At 41.5% G+C, this 18,270-nt stretch overlaps 1 protein-coding gene across 1 annotated transcript in view; it reads right to left on the minus strand.

Annotated features, from left to right (window-relative positions):
• Positions 1–3,930: 3,930 nt before the first annotated feature.
• The window catches only part of bnc1 (basonuclin zinc finger protein 1), an 18,775-nt gene continuing 4,435 nt past the window's right edge, over positions 3,931–18,270 (minus strand). The window contains exons 2-6 of the mRNA XM_062416098.1: positions 12,787–12,889; positions 10,404–10,639; positions 6,309–8,058; positions 5,963–6,242; positions 3,931–4,750 (exon numbers count right to left, since the gene is read on the minus strand). Of these exons, the coding sequence (XP_062272082.1) occupies positions 3,931–4,750; positions 5,963–6,242; positions 6,309–8,058; positions 10,404–10,639; positions 12,787–12,889 (3,189 nt within the window). The remainder of the gene's footprint in view (positions 4,751–5,962; positions 6,243–6,308; positions 8,059–10,403; positions 10,640–12,786; positions 12,890–18,270) is intronic.

The following is an 18,270-nucleotide window of genomic DNA, read 5'->3' on the forward strand; positions in this document are numbered from 1 at the left end:
TGTAGCTAATTTTTTCTGTTATTTTCTTCCACGCCTGCTCCTTTCTTTCTTGTCTTTATATAATATTGAGGATATTGGAGCTTTTGATAAGCACTTTTTCAGGTCATGTATTGGCTTCACTTTGCCCAGGGCCAATCAGTATCCTCCAGTGTCTTTGTATTGACTTTATATGCAATTTAACATTCAGTGAGAACACACCTCTTAGAGTATGGTAGGTATCAAAGAGGATCATGATATGACCGTTTCTGATGGTGAGTACATTCTGGCTTTGTGTTTTTTGTATGACTTATCTCAAAAGGCTGGTTCTCCTCTGTCAAAATCAATCCTTCCTAAACACTGCAGGTGCATTTCAGCAAACTGTTGCAGCAAAAGCTCCACACTTCCCTCAATCTGTTCCATATTTACAACCAAACGGATCCTGAAAGTGGTCCGCTGCTTCTTAAAAATAGCCTAAAAGATGCAAGTCGTTCCAGATACAGATACAGCTCTGTGGAGGAAGCTGAGCAAGTGCTCCACCTCTACAGATCAACCAGGTTTTCTGCTGAATATTGTCGCCTACATACAGCACACAGGAGGGACTGAAATAACCCATTGTGCCCTCTCTGAGTGGTACTAGATTTCTGCAACGTGCCAGAGAAAAATGATGGGGGCCACTTGTCAGAACTGGGTTTTTCAGCTCGTAAGTGATGAGGAACAGCTCTGCAGGTTCGCTAATGTACAGTAAATGTGATGGGTGGGTTGAATTGTTGAGTTATGCAAGGCTTTCAGCCCTCTGTAATAGTGCAATACTTTGGCATGTTGCGTAACAGATTTGTCCTCCTCGCTTTTTCAATGTGGGCCCAACGATACTTCCAATGTCCCTGGTCCATTTCCATCTGTGCCCTTTAACTTTGCATAGCAGTATCGCAGTGATTAATTCACCTCTTCAATGACTGTGAGAGCTTTTTTTAGGCCTGTGTAGTGTATGCCATTTTGTAGCAATGTAAATTTTAATCACTGCTGAATGTGACTTCATCTCAGTGTTTTCTCCGTTTTATCATGCCAAAAGAAAAGATCACACAAATCAAAATGCAATCAAAACTCTATTTCAAAATATCTCCCTGCCTGCTAGATAGTTTTTCACCACAGCTTCTGCATTCTTTCTCTGTGCTCTGTTAGATCGAGATTGCACCTGTGTGTGTCTGCATGTCTGTGTCTGTGTCTCTAGCTGTATTTGTATCTAGTTTGTTTGTTTGCTGAGTCTGGGCAGTGTAGTAGTGAGTAGGTCAAGCAGAGGTTGACCTGAAGCCTGTCATTCTGTGGACCACACCCCTCCTCAGTCTATCAGCAAGGTCTGATGATAAGATAACCTCTGAAGACAAGTCATGCTTAATGAGTCATTTAGTTGCTTATTAACTTCTTCTATTGTCTTCTTCTAAAGTAAATGAAAGATTTTCTTAAACTTAGCCTAAAATGAGGGGAAATAAAGCAGTTTTCTCATTTAATACATCAATGATTAATGAGTTTTCTCCAAACAAGCTGATTTAAACTAGAACCAAACAAAAAGCATACTTATTCACTTACCCCTCTCAACAATTATGCTGTCACTAGTCTTTATAGGACCTATTTCTTTAAGTACTTCCAATAAACACTATTCACAAGTGACTCTGTCCATTTTTGAATTTTTTAATGCAATTTTTTTTTAGTGCTAGAAGAAACATAAATAACTATCTGTTCACTGTCATTGCAGACAAACATTTAGACCAATAAAGCCAAAACTAAATGATGGCTGTACAGCAAGAGGTGAGGGTATAAGAGGTGAGTGAGGTGTTTTACGTTTTGGGTGATATCACATTTTTTTTTTTCTATTTCAATTGATTTGTAAAGAAGGATATATTTTTCTGTGAAGCCCGTATGTTATCCATCCAGCATCCCACTGCTTCATGTGTCTGGTAGTGACTCGTCAGTGTTGCCTATCACTGAGTATTACAAGGCCCAGCGGGAGTCACCCTGGATCAGATGATGCAGATCCCTTAGGCTTTAAGGGACGTGCTATATATAAATATATATATATACTGTGTACTATAGAATATATTCTTTAAATTTAAGAGGACAGTCTAGAAAAGTGCCTTGAAATAACTTTTGTTTGTGATTTGACGCAATATAAATACAATTGAATTGAATTGAAGTGTATTTGTTTTAATGATGTGTCATTTTTCTTGGCTCTGCTGCACTTCTTAAAGGTGCCAGATGAAAATATGTTGAAACTTTGCTGAAATTTTACAGAACAATAAATGTCATTCCTTACATGATAACAGTGATTGTGCTTATTTTTATTGGATAGAAAATTGATTGGGATGACACTTGCAAACATATGGCTTTTTATTTAATTGGAATGAATATTGTAACATTAAATCAAAGGAAACATGAACACCTATCAACATGTGTTAGCTTTTGTTCCTTTTTTTTTTAACAAATCCAAACAACAAACAAATGGGATTTTAAATCTGACCCATTGCATTTTAAATACAGAGTGAAAAAAATATGCAGAATACAGAGCAGAACCAGAACAGTAAACCATGATGAAATAATCAGACATGTACAACACAATGTTCTTGTTCATTCATTTTTAGAAAAAGGAAAAAGAAAATATGTAATGTTAGTGGTAAAGTTAACCTATTTTAAACAGTATATTTTTTGGTTTCTTTCAGATAACAAATTACTCTATTCACAGAATATACAGTTCAATAAACATTTTGTTTACCAGTTCTTTTTTTTAGGGTGTGCTCATGTTAGGGGCCATTATTATAAATTGCATTTTTTTTTTTTCATTATTAATCCTCAGTGTTTGACTCATTCACAGTACGTGCTTCTAGCCTCCAGACACAGGGTATCTTCCGGTCCAGTCAGTCAGGATACTGCAAGCAACCACACAAACAATACAAGAGCAATGCCTTGACCTTAACCAATCAAGTCCCATGAGCAGATGTCTTTACATTAGCACCACCAATATCAAGACTTTTTTTTCACCCCTATCAGTCAAAAGTAGATTTTTTTTTGTAAAGTTTTATTTTATTTTACAACAGAGCCCAAACCTGAATACTGCTGTTAATCACAAAGTAGATCTGAAAAGACTGGGCGGGCCCTTTTAATACTGCATACCCCCTCATACAATATGAAAGGGTTTCTCTACACACCTGTGGACTGAAAAAATCTTTGGCCAACATTAGCAGTATGCAACAACCAGAACAGTAAAGACAGGGAACAATGCAGATCATATAACATCATACAATAACTTATTGGTCAAGCTCACAACACTATTAGCTTTTCAACAAAGAAGACCATTTTGAAGACCATTGTCCAAATGAACAAAATGACACATGTAGAGGTTACTTCACTACTGCTTTTTGATCAATACATTATGCACAGCTTCACAAGGAAGATGTGGACATTTTTGACAACAAAAACACTAGAAAAAATGACTCGCGTGGTACAGTTTCGTGGATCAACTCGCACTTAGACAGCATATGAAAAAAAAATCAGTTCATACAAATGAAAATGTGGAAGGTTTAAACTGGGCTTGAAGGCAAACCAATACAAAGAAATCCGAACTGCATTTCAACTAAAGATTGAGACCCGTCAAGGTTGCGTTACACAAAGCTGAAAATGAATTTAATGACGTGTGTGAATCTGATGTTTTATCTGTTTTTGCTTTGGAAAATGTATTTGTAGAAAAAGAAAGTTGTCAGCAAATGACCTGATTTGACTTTCTTTTATTCCCCAGAAAAATAAAGACAACAGTATAGACAATAGTATGGAATTTTAAAAAGTGCTAATTGGTGAGCCTTTTTTAGGTGCCCAAATAAAGGAAAAACAACTTTAACAACAACAACAACAACAAGACAATTGGAATGAAGGAAATCAGTCATGTTGGCATATCAGCTCAAATCCCTACTCCTGGTCCATAGTGGCCCCTGAGCTAACAGCTAGGTTCCTGTGGAGATTTGGGTTCTGGCTGTGCCTGTTCCTGCTCCGTACAGAGGAGAAAGATGTATCACAACCAGGGACTTTACACTTGTGCAGCAGTCGCAGATGGACAGTCTTGTAATGGGCCCTGAATGTGCCCTTGTTGCTGTAGACCTTTTGGCAGACGTGGCAGGTTATCGGAGATCCACCCCCACCTCCTTGGAGTACGCTCTGTCCTCCCCCAACGCAGCCCAGGCTCCTTTCTCCCCCGAGTGCCAACTCCTCGCCCCCAGGCCTCCCCACACCAATCCCATCGCAGCTTTCATCACTGTCCTCCATGGGGAGCGCTTCCTCATCCTCTTCAATCCCCTCTCCTTCCTCACTACCGGCTCCATCTGAGTCCCAGGAAGATCGAGCACCGCTGCGAGGTGGGGCAGAGGAGGTAGTGCTCAGGTCCAGGACTGCTCCATCCTCCCCATTACCACCACCTTCTCCTCCTCCTCTTCCTCCTCCTCCTCCTAATCCCTCCATCTCTCCTAGGGGAGATGCCTCAGAGCTGTCTGGTGCAGTAGACATTTTGCTCATGGGGAAGACCAGACCCATTCGATTGTGTCCTCTGAAGATGACAGAGGTCTGGCTGGTTGGGTCTCGATGGGACAGATCTCTGTCCCGCTGGTCCTGGCAGTAGTCCAGGCCAACAGAGTCTCTGTCTCTGCAGTGGGATGAGGGTAAGTAGAGGACATTGGCTGGGCTGAAAGAGTCTTTGGTCAGCAGCTTGTGGTGCAGGTTCAAATTTGCACTGTGTCTGTAAATAAAGAAAATCTGCATAAAAAACACATCTTACTGTATTATACACTACATGGTGGATGTCTCCTTTCCAAAAAGCCTGAGGTACATCAACAACATACATTTTCCTGCTATGCTCATCTGACTGAAGCCATCCACCCTAAAATGCCATAGAAGAAACAGAAAAATGCAAGACTGTGTTCTTTTAGATATGCTAATGAGGTTTGAGCCAGCAGCTTTTTTGCCATTTCTGCCAAGCAGTGCTCCTTTCCCCCCACATTACTTATGGTTTACAGAGCAAGTGTAAAGAACAGAAAACAAGTCAGTAGTGTCAAATCCAGTTGCTCAATATATGTTCCCATTTACCTCCTGCGACCCTGTATCCTCATATTGGAACATTACATTTTGGGTATGCTGGACCTAATACTTCATTCTGCTGAACTTTTAATCATTGTCCTTGTTTGTACCCACGTTTTAGTGCCACCTAATGGCAGCATAAACATACATTAATCAGTGTAAAACTAGATGGCAGGCATCTTGGCCAAGTCAATCAACAGTCAATCCCTAGACAAAAGTGGAGCAGGTACAAAGCCTGATCAGCTTTTGTGTTTGAAACATGTTTTTTATGCTTAATAATGTTTGTAGTTTGATATGCTGTACACATTTTACTTATTTTAGCAATACCAACAAAGCTACAACACTGCTAATTAGGAAGTACTCCTTTGAGGACATTGGGACTTTATTATCATTTGTGCAAAGGTAAAGTGTAAATGTAAGGAAACAAATAGTTTATACATTGGTGAATTAATTGTTATACAGTAAAATAAATCCGTTGTCTCCACATGAGGATTTTTTTTTTCAAAAACTACTTCCTGTTCAAAGACAATCCTTAGTTTTTGTAATTGCCTACCAAACAAAAGCTTGGGTCTCAGGAGGTAAATCTTATTGTCTATGTACAATGTACAATGTGTTATAATGGGACAGATATACTCCCATACTGATTTAGACCATCCATGATTGCACTTGTGTTTATAATACACTGTCCACATGTGCAGACTACATGTATTGTCTTAATACATTTTTGGCTGCATGTGCACATATACTGCAGAAACCTTTAAAGGCATAGCAAGAGATTGAATTGGATTTGAGCTCAAAGGCCTAAAAGACAGCATTTGTGGTATTATATTACACTTGTATATTACATTTGTAGAAAAATGTGGTTGACCCTCACCTGTCTCGGCTCCTTCGGGAGGGGAAGGCAGCATTGCAGCCGTCCACTGTGCACATGTGCATCTCCTTCAGGTGGACATTTTGGTAATGCATCTTGACGCTATAGGGGTTCTTAAAGGTTTTACTGCAGATTTCACAGTGGTGTGACAGGTCAGCGTCAGGGTTGAGTTGAGACAAATCGGAGTCACCGTAGTCATTCACACAGCCGTCGGACCCCTCTTTCTCGTGGTCTGAGAGTTGGAGAGCACCCCCATTGGTAAGCCTGTGCTCACCCTCATCCCATCTGAGATCGGAAATCTTCTCAGCTGCATGCAGCGAGTTGGTACACTCTCTTTCCTCCCTTTCTTCATTGCCATTGGGTTCCTGACAGAGTAAGTGGTTCTCTCGAAGGTTCTCCATCAGCCTGTTTTCAAAGGGGGAAGATGTGCAAGTGATGACACCTGCTTCCATTTGCTGTGGCCCATCATCTTTGTCCTCCCTCTCTGTCATCTCTCTATCTAAAGTATGGTCCAACAGATGCTTATCACCTTCTGATTCCCTCTCTTCACTATTGTACGCCCCTCTCTCCTCCTTCTCGTGCCCAGCTTCTCTTGCGCACATACGTCCTTCTGCTCGGATGCCGTCATACTCTTCCTTGTCCCTGCCTTGTAAGGGAGCTTCATCCTCAGAGCTGCTGCCCTTATCCATATGCTCATCATGCTCCACTGTTTCCTTCTCTATTTTTATTGGCATGCTTGATTTTCGAGACTTTTTCTTTGGTATGGGATCTGTTGAGCAGAGCTCAGGAGCTGTGTTATGTTTGATGGGCACAGAAGAGGAGAGGAGGGGGAGAGAAGGTAGTGTTCCTGGGGTGTTGGCAAGCTCTGCTGGGGTAACCAGACTTCTGTAGAAAGGCAGGACCGGCTGTACTGTTTTTAAGTTGGGAAAGAGGATGCCACTGTGGCCCATACTGGGGAAGGAGCTGCTGTGGATTTTAGAGCCATTGTCCACATGGCTCACCATGTAGCTGGGAACTGACTTATGACTTTCTACAGAGCAGGTTGGGATGTGGGTACCATATTCAGACCTCTTCTCTCCTTGAGAGCCTTCGTCGCTAGACAAGTTTCCCCGCAGGTCTTTGTCACGGTTGTTGCGGTTCATGGGCATGTGCAGCCTCGGGTTTGGGTTGGCACTGTGGCGATTGCGACTGCGCAGCGAGCTGAACACCATGTTACAGCCCTCGATGGTACACTTGTGCTTAATCTTCAGGTGCACTGCATTGTAGTGGATTTTCAGCGTGCCTTTGTCGTAGAACGTCTTCTCACAGGCATTGCAAAACACACGACCCTTCTTCAGAGATCCTCCTCCCCCACAACCTCCTGACATCCCTCCACCGCTGCTCCCGTTCCTGTCCATGCAACGCATCTTGCCCTCGGGCGACATCTGTGTTACATCAGAACTCATGGAGGGTGTACATGGCGTGGAGGGTCCATCAGAGTAGTTGTCGCTAAGGGAGAAGTCCTCAGCCTCAATCTTTGTGGTGGTGGACAGGCTGTCCATTGGCTTGTCTCCACTTCGGTCTAAATCAGCATTGAATGAGACAGAGCTGGAACCTAACAGGCTGCTTTCTGGAGGATGTGAAATAGAGAGGGGGTTGTCCCTCCCTAGACCATCCCGCCCTTGATCATCCCGTCTCTGGCTCTGCTGCTCCACTGACCCCCGGCATGGCTGCTGGTGCTGCTGGTGCTGCTGCTGCATTGCTCCTGTCGACGAGCCCAGAAACGGAGCTGGAACAGAGCCCAACAGCTGGAAGGGCAGCATGAAGGCCATGCTGTTGATGAAGTTTTCAAAGTGGTGCATGCTGTTGCCACTAAGCTTCTCCACTTTGGATGCAGAGAGGTTGGCAGCGGTGCGTGGGGTGTTGCGCTCGATAAAAGTGCGGATGTCAGAGTTGGTGCGGGTGCTTGGAACCAACACCGCCTGGCCCTCCTTGTCCTGCAGAGCCATCAGCTCAACTATGGACTTGGTCTCGCCAAAACGCAGGAATTGTTGCAGTGTGGCAATCTCCTCCTCAAATGTCATGATGGCCCACCGATCCAGCACTTTGCCGGCCACATCCTACAGAGAGGACAGGAAGAAAGGGGGCAGCAGCATGGCACAGGGAAGGGGAGAGGGCATGGATATGAAACAGATTGAGAAGGAGAGGAGAGGGGAAATAGTAAAAAAGAATAAGGGAGAGGGGAGAGAGCAATTTCATCATTAGCATTGGGAGTGTCTGTTGGGTTGCTCATACATATTCATTGAGTGGGTTAGGTGACACACCCTATAAAGCAGAGTGGCAGGGCAGCTAAATAAAGGAATCACATGGAGTTTTAATACAAGTGGGCAGCCCAGAAGCCTGAGAACCCTCATTACACATCTTATCCATCCCCCACTCCAGCTGCAAAACAAAAGGTGACCACGCCTGTACAGTTTTAGTCCCAAACTAATAGATTTGCTGAATTTTGGACTGTTTTAAGCAGCTTCTAAAAACCTTTTTTATAGGAAAGTCTTTTTTATAGATCTCCATCCCTGTCTTATTTTCTGATTAGTTTAAGTTTGGTCTATTTCTCATTGTTCTGTTTTTTATAGCGTAATTTATTTTTTACCTATTTATTCATTTACATTTTTCGTGTGTGTGTGTGTGTGTGTGTGTGTGTGTGTATGTGTGTGATGCACTTTGTAGCGGTGGGTTTTGAAGCATTCTATAAACATAGAGCTCTTCACACTGTCTTTCTTACAGACACACTGCTTTTCATCTCGCAGGTCATTTCTCTTCATTTAAATCATGTGGATTTAGCTGCTCTGCATCACGAGTAGCAGACAGAAAACACACACATACACGTACTCCCAGCATGGTGGGAACATGCATATGAGCGTACTTGCAGGCACGTAGACTCATATACATACTCCCAAAGCAAATGCAAAAATAAATATGTGCACAGGCATACCACACACACACACACACACACACACACACACACACACACACACACACACACACACACACACACACATAGACACAAGAGTAAGGGAGGGGTGATCGGGGGGGCCTCACATTGATCAAGCCGGTCTTCTCTCCCTTAGCCCAGCAGTAATCACATGTGAGTTTGGGCGTCTTTGAAAGTGAGGAGCGGCTTCGTGCCGTAACCGTGATTAATATTTCATCACAGAGCATTCATTGGGCGCCTGTCGAGGATTCTGACTCTACTTTCGCCATTAGATGAGCTAACATGAATTAAACGCGGCCCAACTTGAATACTTGATGATGTACTAATCGAAGTGAGAGCTGGCGCTGACACAGTGACTGCGGTTTCCTCTGCTACTTGAGAGGAAATCTTGAGCAAAAGACATAATATTTACAAATCTACCCGGCACAGTTTGAAGACCTCCCCGAGCTGGTGATACCACAGCAAACCTCATGGCATTGGTTGCTACATCACATACCTCCTCTGTCCTATCTTCAACTATGATCTCTTCATTTTTTTCTCCCTCTTCTGCCTCAAAAATCATATCTGTCCCTCCTTTCCCCTTCTTGCTCAGCCCATCACTGCCATGTCCTTGATTAGAATCAGTCTATATTTTGGTGTTTTAGGGTCCTATGTTGGCTTCCAGGCTGTTTTTAGAGGCTTCTTTCAGTCGGGCAACAATGATACTTAAGTTTGGATTGTTTAATTTTCAAAGGAATAGTTTAATATTTTGTAGTATGATTTCTATTTGAGAGTGAGTTGAGATCATTTTTAAGAAAAATATGTCCTAAGTCGAAAAACACAACTATGAACACCTGCAAAGCTGTTATTTGCATGTCTTTTGTTAAACCTGTGTATTAGCAATAATGTAGAAGTAGCAATTTGTGGTTTTTAGGGGGAGTGACATGACGATGTTACATCAGCCTATCAGTATAGAATCTCCGGCTTTAGTGTAGGTTGCCAAATATGGTTGGTAAGCACAGGGTTTGGTTACGATTACTAAAGACATGATGGTGTCAAAAGTGGCCGCCTCACTGTGTCAACAAGATTTAAGAAAAGCTGCACACATAGCCAAGAAACAGTTCCAGCCCGTAACTTCTTCTACAACCACAAATGATCATTTTTACTGTTTGTTCATGGATCAAAAAAACAGGAGACACATCATGTTAAATACTGTACTTTAGAGGTGTTGCTAGATGTGTTTCTTTTCTTTTTGTTTGTTTATTTGGGGTTTTTTAAAATCCATTTTCCCCTGCCTTCAGTTTTCATGCTAAGCTAGACTAACCATGTCCTGATTTTAGGTCCATGCTTTAAATCTCAGACATTACATCATCTCACTCTCAGAAAGAAAACCAATATCTCTATCTCCCAAAGTGTTGAAGAATTTTTAAGATCATGAAGTAGTTTTGTACTGAATCCTAACAACACGTCCACACACACTGATAAGAGTCTTACCTGGAGTACGTATCCTCGTATGTAGTCCTGCAGCGTCCAGTCCAGTGCGTTGAGGATCTGGATGACCTCCTCCTGCTTGAGGACAGAGAAAAGGCGGTCCAGGAGGATCTTGAGACGGATGGGGATGGCTTGTGTACCGTACAGCATCAGGCTGCAGATATCGAACACCACATTGGAGTGCACGATCTCCACCTGGCTGCTCTGGTACATGTGGTGCAGCTTCAGTTTACTCAGCGCTGGAATACAGAGACATCAGATGTAGATTAGATGACATGATGCTGCACTGACATAGGACAAAGACACAGCAATGAGAAAGAGGTTTTGAAATAATACACGGGTGCAGTGTTTCGTCTATATTCATTTTGCAGCAGTGTACAGCCGTTGCAGAATTATCTGCACCAATGATCATTAATATCAGTAGGCTACTAATGATTTTCACTCACACACTGTGCATGCACCATAACACTAGATACTGTGGAATTGTTTTAAGTCATCCTCCTTCTCCTCATTCTTATATCTACATGAAAAATGTTGTTATAAATGTAGTAATATTTTTAGTTTTTCTTTTGATTTTAAGCCTAATTGTTATTTATTCCACTGTTCATTCTTTTTGGAAAATGAATGTTAAAAATGTTAATGAGGGCCGAAATAAGTCAGTACTACTACTATTAATGTTTGCAGTAGTCATACAATGCAGTAACATTTAAAAAAAAACTGTCCCTGGCTCTGGGTGCTCTGGTTAGCCCCGGGTCAACTCCTAGATCCGCCCCTGCTCTCAAATATAAAATATTTAACATGCAATTATAGGGTAAAACTAAACTAAACAGAGTTACTGATGTGATTTATACAACACATTAAAATGTTGAAATACTGAAGAAATAAGTAATACATTTGAAAATATCAATAAAACCCAAACACCCTATTACTGTGGATATACTCCTTGATTCATATTACATTGCTGGTATTGTTCTTTAGTTGCTGAATGCATATGATTATCTGGACATGCACATTTTACACACTGAGTATAATATTTTTGCATTTTGGAGAGCTGTAATTCCCAAAAAGGTATGTGCTCATAATCAGCAGACATCCTGATCTGGTTTGGAGTTAAAATTGCTGGAGATGTTAGTACAATTACTGTAAGGTTAGACTGTATTTGACTTCCAGTCTCTCAGAGTGAAAACAGCGTCCTTCAATAAAAAATCCTTTTGTTTTTGAGGGAAATGTTCCCTTAATTCAGCAGTAACAGCACCACTGTGTAAAATGCTGCAATTACCCACAGTGTAATCACAAACGATGGTGTTCCCTGTTCACACTCGCTAAGTATGTGTGTATAATATGATAGAGTAAGGCTAGGTCTAACATTTAATATTACACTGAGAGAATAATGACTGTTAGACTCTCATTTCTAGTGGTCTTTATCTACGCAGGTAGCTTTATTTGTCCAAGTTTTGACATGTCTGACTCTGAAATATCTGTCTCCACCTGAATGGATGGTATTTAGTGATGCTCACAGTGATGGGAAAATGACATTCCACCAGTAACATCCAGAAGTGTGTCTCAGGACTTTAATTTGGATTTCAGCCATTTGACTTGAACACATTTTTTTTTTTTAACAAAAAGAAAACTTGTTCTAACATGAATCTGTTTCTAATTTTCCTGACAATGGACAATCACTCTGGCAGAAGTCAACTAGCACCAGCACAGACAAAAGATCACACCTTGCATTATCATATTTAGATATAAATACTCAGATTACAGACGGCAACATGCAAAACATTCAGTTTAAAAATGAAAAGCGAGTGTAACTGTGTCACAATCTGTACCAGGGTATGTCAGCTCATTTTGAATTTAATGTTAGGAACCTTGAAAGTAATAAGATACCATTTAAAAAGCATGTATTATTTCTGTAAATTCAATCCATAGAACACACTGTATTCTGTTTTAACTTATAATAAAGATACAGTATAGTCCCTATGAGAATTGATCTACAGAGACAGATGTTGCTTTAAGATTTATATATGGGAACTTCATTGACCTTGATTTGCAACATAAAAATGAAAAAGTCATGAAATATCCCCCAATAACTCTCTAGGGTTGAAATTTTGAATTTCCAAGTATTTCAATGAGTGCTCTATAAAGGGTTAAGGCACCATAAATTAAAGTCCATTCACCCTCCTTTACATTGAGGTGGAGGCAAGAATCTCATATAGGCTATGTCAAAAACCTGTGCATTACTAGATACACTAGTGGCAAGAGATAACATATATTTCAGGGGGAAATAAAAGGATAAATCCCATCTCTAAACATACTACATACCACAGTTTATATCTTGACATTAGGATCCTGTCCAGCAGTAGAAAAGTTTGCAGTGAGCTCTTACCGTGTGCTACCCAGCCATGCTTGCAGTTTTCACACTGCCTCCTCTTCAGCTTCCCAGGCTTGAAGCTGTCACAGTTACAGTTCACCAAAGTGCAGCAGATAGCCTGTCGAACACACAGAAACACAAGCGGGTGTTAAATGTAAAAATCACCTTTTTTAATTTGAGACACAACCACATGAATTCTCATTTTAACAGCATGTATCAGGTCTGATTTTCTTTTTATTTCTTTAAAAGTGAAACACACAGCAACAGATGTATGAAAATTCAACATCTCCTTCTTACAAAACTTTTATGAAGCTGTCTGATACTTTACTAACTGAATTAATCAAGTAGATGTTCACATTTCACTAAATTTAGCTCGACATGCAGTGTATTGTTGGGATCGGTGAGATCATGTGTATGGAGCAGGTGAGATTAACAGGTTAAAGTTCCATTTGGGCAGAGTGCTTTTTTCTTTTTTATATTCCTAACATCAAAGAATATGATATTATTGATGTCTGTGTCCTTTTTCTATTTCCTATAATTCCAAAGCTAGAATATCTTTCAGTGGTCACATTTCTGCAAGGACCGGGATGCAACATAATAGCACCAATCAAAACTTCGCCCTCTCATCTCGTCTCATCCTTCTGTGACTGTGCAGTCGAGGAAAAAGGGTGTAGGAGAGACCGCGCGGCTCTGCTCGTCTTACACAGCGATATGAAAAATGCACAACTGCCAAGTTGCCCACGGAAACCGAAAGAAAGAGCATGATTGCCGTAAGTAATTTTGCTCTCCCTTTGTGTATCACTCAGTGGCTGGTGCGAGCATAAGTGTGTGTGTGTGTGTGTGTGTGTGTGTGTGTGTGTGTGTGTGTGTGTGTGTGTGTGTGTGTGTGTGTGTGTGTGTGTGTGTGTGTGTCAGTACTGCTGCAGGGCATGTCCTCTCTACAGTAACAAGAGGTCTTGGACACACCTGGACCACCAAAACCATCTCAATCAATCAATGCCTGAGGCACACACTCGTACACACACAATAACACACACACACACACACACACACACACACACACACACACACAGGCACATACACACACAGGGTAGAGGAGTCTGTCCATTAGCTCATCTGCTAATGGGTTTTATCTTTTCAGGACAAACATGCAGGGAAAGCAGGGTAAGTGCGCCGACACCGAGTGAGGAGTGAATGGCAGTAATGAGTCAAGTTTTCTGGGTAGGTGCTGACTTGGCAGAGACCCTGCAGAGAGGACCCTAGCACACTGATACACTCAAAATGACTGTGCTGTGCCCTCTCTCTCTCCCCACCTTAGACAAAAAGAAAAAAGAAAAATAGAGAAAAAAAATCATTTACACACCAGGAACTGGAAAAAGCATCATCAGATTTATGATCAAAGCCAGTGTTGTTAGTGCTACATGCTGAAAACCTCAGAGTGGCTGCGCTATGCCACCTCTCTCCCTCTGCATCTATAATGCATGATCAGTGGGGCTTTAGTATACATGAGCGGCATGCTTAGCTCCTTCACTTGAGCTCACTCTCCCTGTGCACGGGCGGAGAAGGAGGAAAAGTGTGGGTGGGTGTGTGGGTTGGGATGGGTAGGGGGGCCTCCTCCTCCTCATTTAGTCAGTCGCTTGGCTCTGTGCTCCAGGCTGGGCTGGTCCTTGAGATCTGGGATCACATTATTTCACCTTACTATAACCTCTCATCATTAGGACGGATAAACCGACCCGAAATGAAAGTGACGGTAGCTACCCTCGCCTCGAAACGCAGTTTGGTAGCTCGGGCCCCTCTTGGTCCCGTGACATCCGTTTGCTTTTGATTTTTCTCTCTATCGCCTTTTCTGTCGGGTTTCATCTCCGGCTGACTGGCTCACTTTCCTCCGGACAGTGGAGAGGTGTAAAAACCCCTTTGCTCATCTCTCAGTGACATAATCCCATCATTACGGAGCACCAAGAACCAACACGGCCCAATTAGGCTAATCCCATCCCACTGTGGGTGCGCGCGCACACACACACACACACACACACACACACACACCTCCTGCTGCTGCTGCTCTCCTAATATACATCTCAATCAGGTTCCCCTCGCCTGCGCGCCAGCCTGTAGCGCACACGCACACACACACACACACACACACACACACACACACACACACACACACACAGACACACACACACACACACACACACACACACACATTCCAATGCACAGTGTGCTCCCGGTCGTTTATCTTAATTAGCGATTCATTTCATGAGTTCCTGAGGAGAAGAAGAACAAGACTATGAAGAAGAGGAGGAGGAGGAAACATGGCAGGCCAACCCTACGGTGGCTTTTGGTGACCAAGGACCCCCCCCCCCCCCCCCCTCCCCCCTCTCCCTCCACTCACCAGCCCACCCCTTACTGTGCCTCTTCCCCTAACCAGCTCTCTTGCTTTACTGTTGTCACAACAAAGCCACGGCTGTTCGCACGCATCAATGAAGTCGATGACAAGAAGACTAATTGCACAAAATGATGCGGCTGGGTCAGTGTGTTTTTAAAGCTAGAGCTAACACAACGTCGCTTTTCTCTATATCACTGATGTATAACAGTGTAGTCACATGTCACCCCCCACCACCACCACCCCCCCTATCACCACACACACCTTGAATACATTACACATGCCTCTAATTAGCAGGCACCTTGGTTCTACATGCTGTTGAATAAAATGACAAATGGTGTAGGTTTGGTTTCAGAGGTTCAGTAAACGGATGTGTTATTCATGAAGTGATCCTGCTTACAAATCACTTTCATTTATAATGACTGATGCTGTGTGACACTGGTGTATTTTTAAAATATTTACACACAAAAAAGAGCGCTGCAGCCTTATCGAGCTGCTTTTCAAGAGAACTGTTAATTAATATTTTAGATTTTTTTTCTTTTTTCATATTTGAAAAAATGTGCATGGTGGTGGAGTAGTGTGTGTAGCTCCGACTACCCCCAACAATCAGATGCTATGTCGCAATTCCACACACACTAATTATATATTATATATATATATGTGTGTGATACATTAGAAATTAACACCTATTTTAAAATACTGTCAGGAAATGCAATAACTGTGTGCCGTGAGCAAAATCTTTTTCCAAGTGCTAAACTTTTTTTCATTTTTTATTTGTTTTTCAAGATCTGGTGCTGTCTCGTCATTGTTCTCTATAAATTGTAATTGTTTGCAGCCGTGAGCTTATCCTCCATTTCCCATGAGCACCACAGTGAGATAAAAGTGTCCATCGATGTTTTAGTGTAATACTGACTTTCTTGATTATACTCAATTTTATCACTGTGAACTTAATACATACTTAAAATCTTATTAAAAATTGTGTGTAACATAGAATTAGAGCACTTTGAGAGGGTTAGTGCAGTTTGTATGAAGCCTGAAAGGTACAACTCAGGGCTGAAAAGTTCAACATAGTCATCTCTTTCTCTCTCTGTGCTTGTAATGCTTATTTCTGTGAGTTCACATTAATAATTAAAGGCAAGCAAGATGAGTTTATCAACATTTTTATATCGGAACTGTTTAGATATGTATGAGAAACTTCCTTTTGACTAATGTAGGTAGTTTTTTGATATATTCTTAATTTAATGTAATGATTTTATAAAGTGAGGATGGATTAAAAACATATCCATGTGCCATCATATCATACAATATAGAGACATTTAGTGAGAGACTGTGCCACTCCTGATCAATGAACCTATGTTGCCTTGGTCTCTATGAAGCTCTTTATCTCTGTTTTCTCTTTGTGTGCCAATGAATGCAAAAATGTTTCTTAATGTGAAAACATACTCTGACTCCTCCTTTCTTTTTTCCCTTTTTTTCCCCAATTCAGCCACCAGCCGTCCGTCTATTTGTTAGAGCGTCTGTAAAGTCATTTTGGTTGAGAGACTGTACACTCAGAGGTCAGGCTGTGTAGGACGGGGCTGATGGAAGCCATGACGGGAGGTTAAACAGGGAGAAGGTGAGGTTAAGAAAAGAGAAAAGTGCAAGGTGAAGAGAAGAGAAAAGAAGCCAGGGACGACATAAAGGCAGCGTCTGTTGCACCATGACGACCCAATCCTGAGCGATAACATACACTCTGAGGTGCCTGCATGTGGGTGTGAAATAGCGTTCCACACTGAGCGAAAACACACACACACACACACACACACACACACACACACACACGGGGCGATGAAAACGCACAAGACACCGATGATGTTTGTGTTGGACGAGCACGGCTTCACCTGACTCTCATTACAATCATTAAACAATTCAAACTTTAATCTACTCTGCATTCTTTTAATGCACCAGCAATTTATAAATGAATAAATGATACTATATGGTGAGATTTGTTTTGGATGGAGGAAAAACAGTACACAATCTAGCCCCCCCCCCCCCCCCCAAAAAAAAGAAAAAAGCCAGCAATGTTCTGTCTGGTTCAAGTGGAACATCATCTCCATCCCATCCCTGAGCCACAGCCATAACATCCTTCACACAGCAAAAAAAAAAGAAATAAATAAAATAAAATTGTCCTTTCTGGCTCTTAAAATAAAATCCTGCCATATGTCCTGAATAGCCACGGTGCTTTAGAGACTCAGCAGAAGCGAACAGCTGCTTGGACAGAGACAGTTCAGGGATGGACGGGGGGACTTGTTGGCCTAATGCGGTGGAAAACTAATCAATTAGCAGCAGCCCGGCACTAACTGACACTCAATGGGGGGAAACAAGCAGTGCTGGTGCCAAAGAGTGAATAACAACAGGGCTATCAGCGGCTCCGAGGAAGAGCGAGACTGACGGCCAAGTGAGAGAGGATCAGATTTTTACTATCAGCCATTAATCAGTTTACAAGACAATTACAGCGCAGGGGAAATGAAGGAAGTGAGAGTCCTCCTGACGGGAAGTGTAAAGGATCAGTGTGTGAAATATGTATTTGGTTGAAAACAGGTAGCTTTTCCTTTAATGGCTGCTCTGCTGGAAATGAAAGACAGTGCATGTGAAAGACAAAAGCAAAGAGATAAAGATTGAATTAAATTTTTTTTTTTTTTTTAGATATTAAGCGACTCACTTTTTTATTAAACATGTTTTTGTCACAAGATCAACATCCTACCAATTGATATGTTGCTTCCAGATGTGCAGACGCATAAAATGAAAGTGTATTCTTCATGCTACTAATTACTTTATTAATAGCTACTAAATTATTCACCACTGCGTTATAGACTAGTTATAATCCTTCATGAGAAAAACGTTTGGAATTTTAAGCTAATAGATTTTAATTACGTAAGTCATGAAGTATTTTTAAGCATTTTTCAAATTAAAGTGCAAAACATTCAGGGTTCCACCTATTCAAATGTGACAATTTGCAGTTATATTTTTTTGTTTTATATCATTCTATAATTCATATATTTAGGTTTTGGACTGTTTGTCATACAAAATAAACAATTAAAAAAAGACGCCTTTGAAAATGTGGTGGTAATTAATAA

Source organism: Scomber scombrus, chromosome 1, assembly GCF_963691925.1.
Source record: "Scomber scombrus chromosome 1, fScoSco1.1, whole genome shotgun sequence".
Lineage (NCBI taxonomy): Eukaryota > Metazoa > Chordata > Actinopteri > Scombriformes > Scombridae > Scomber > Scomber scombrus.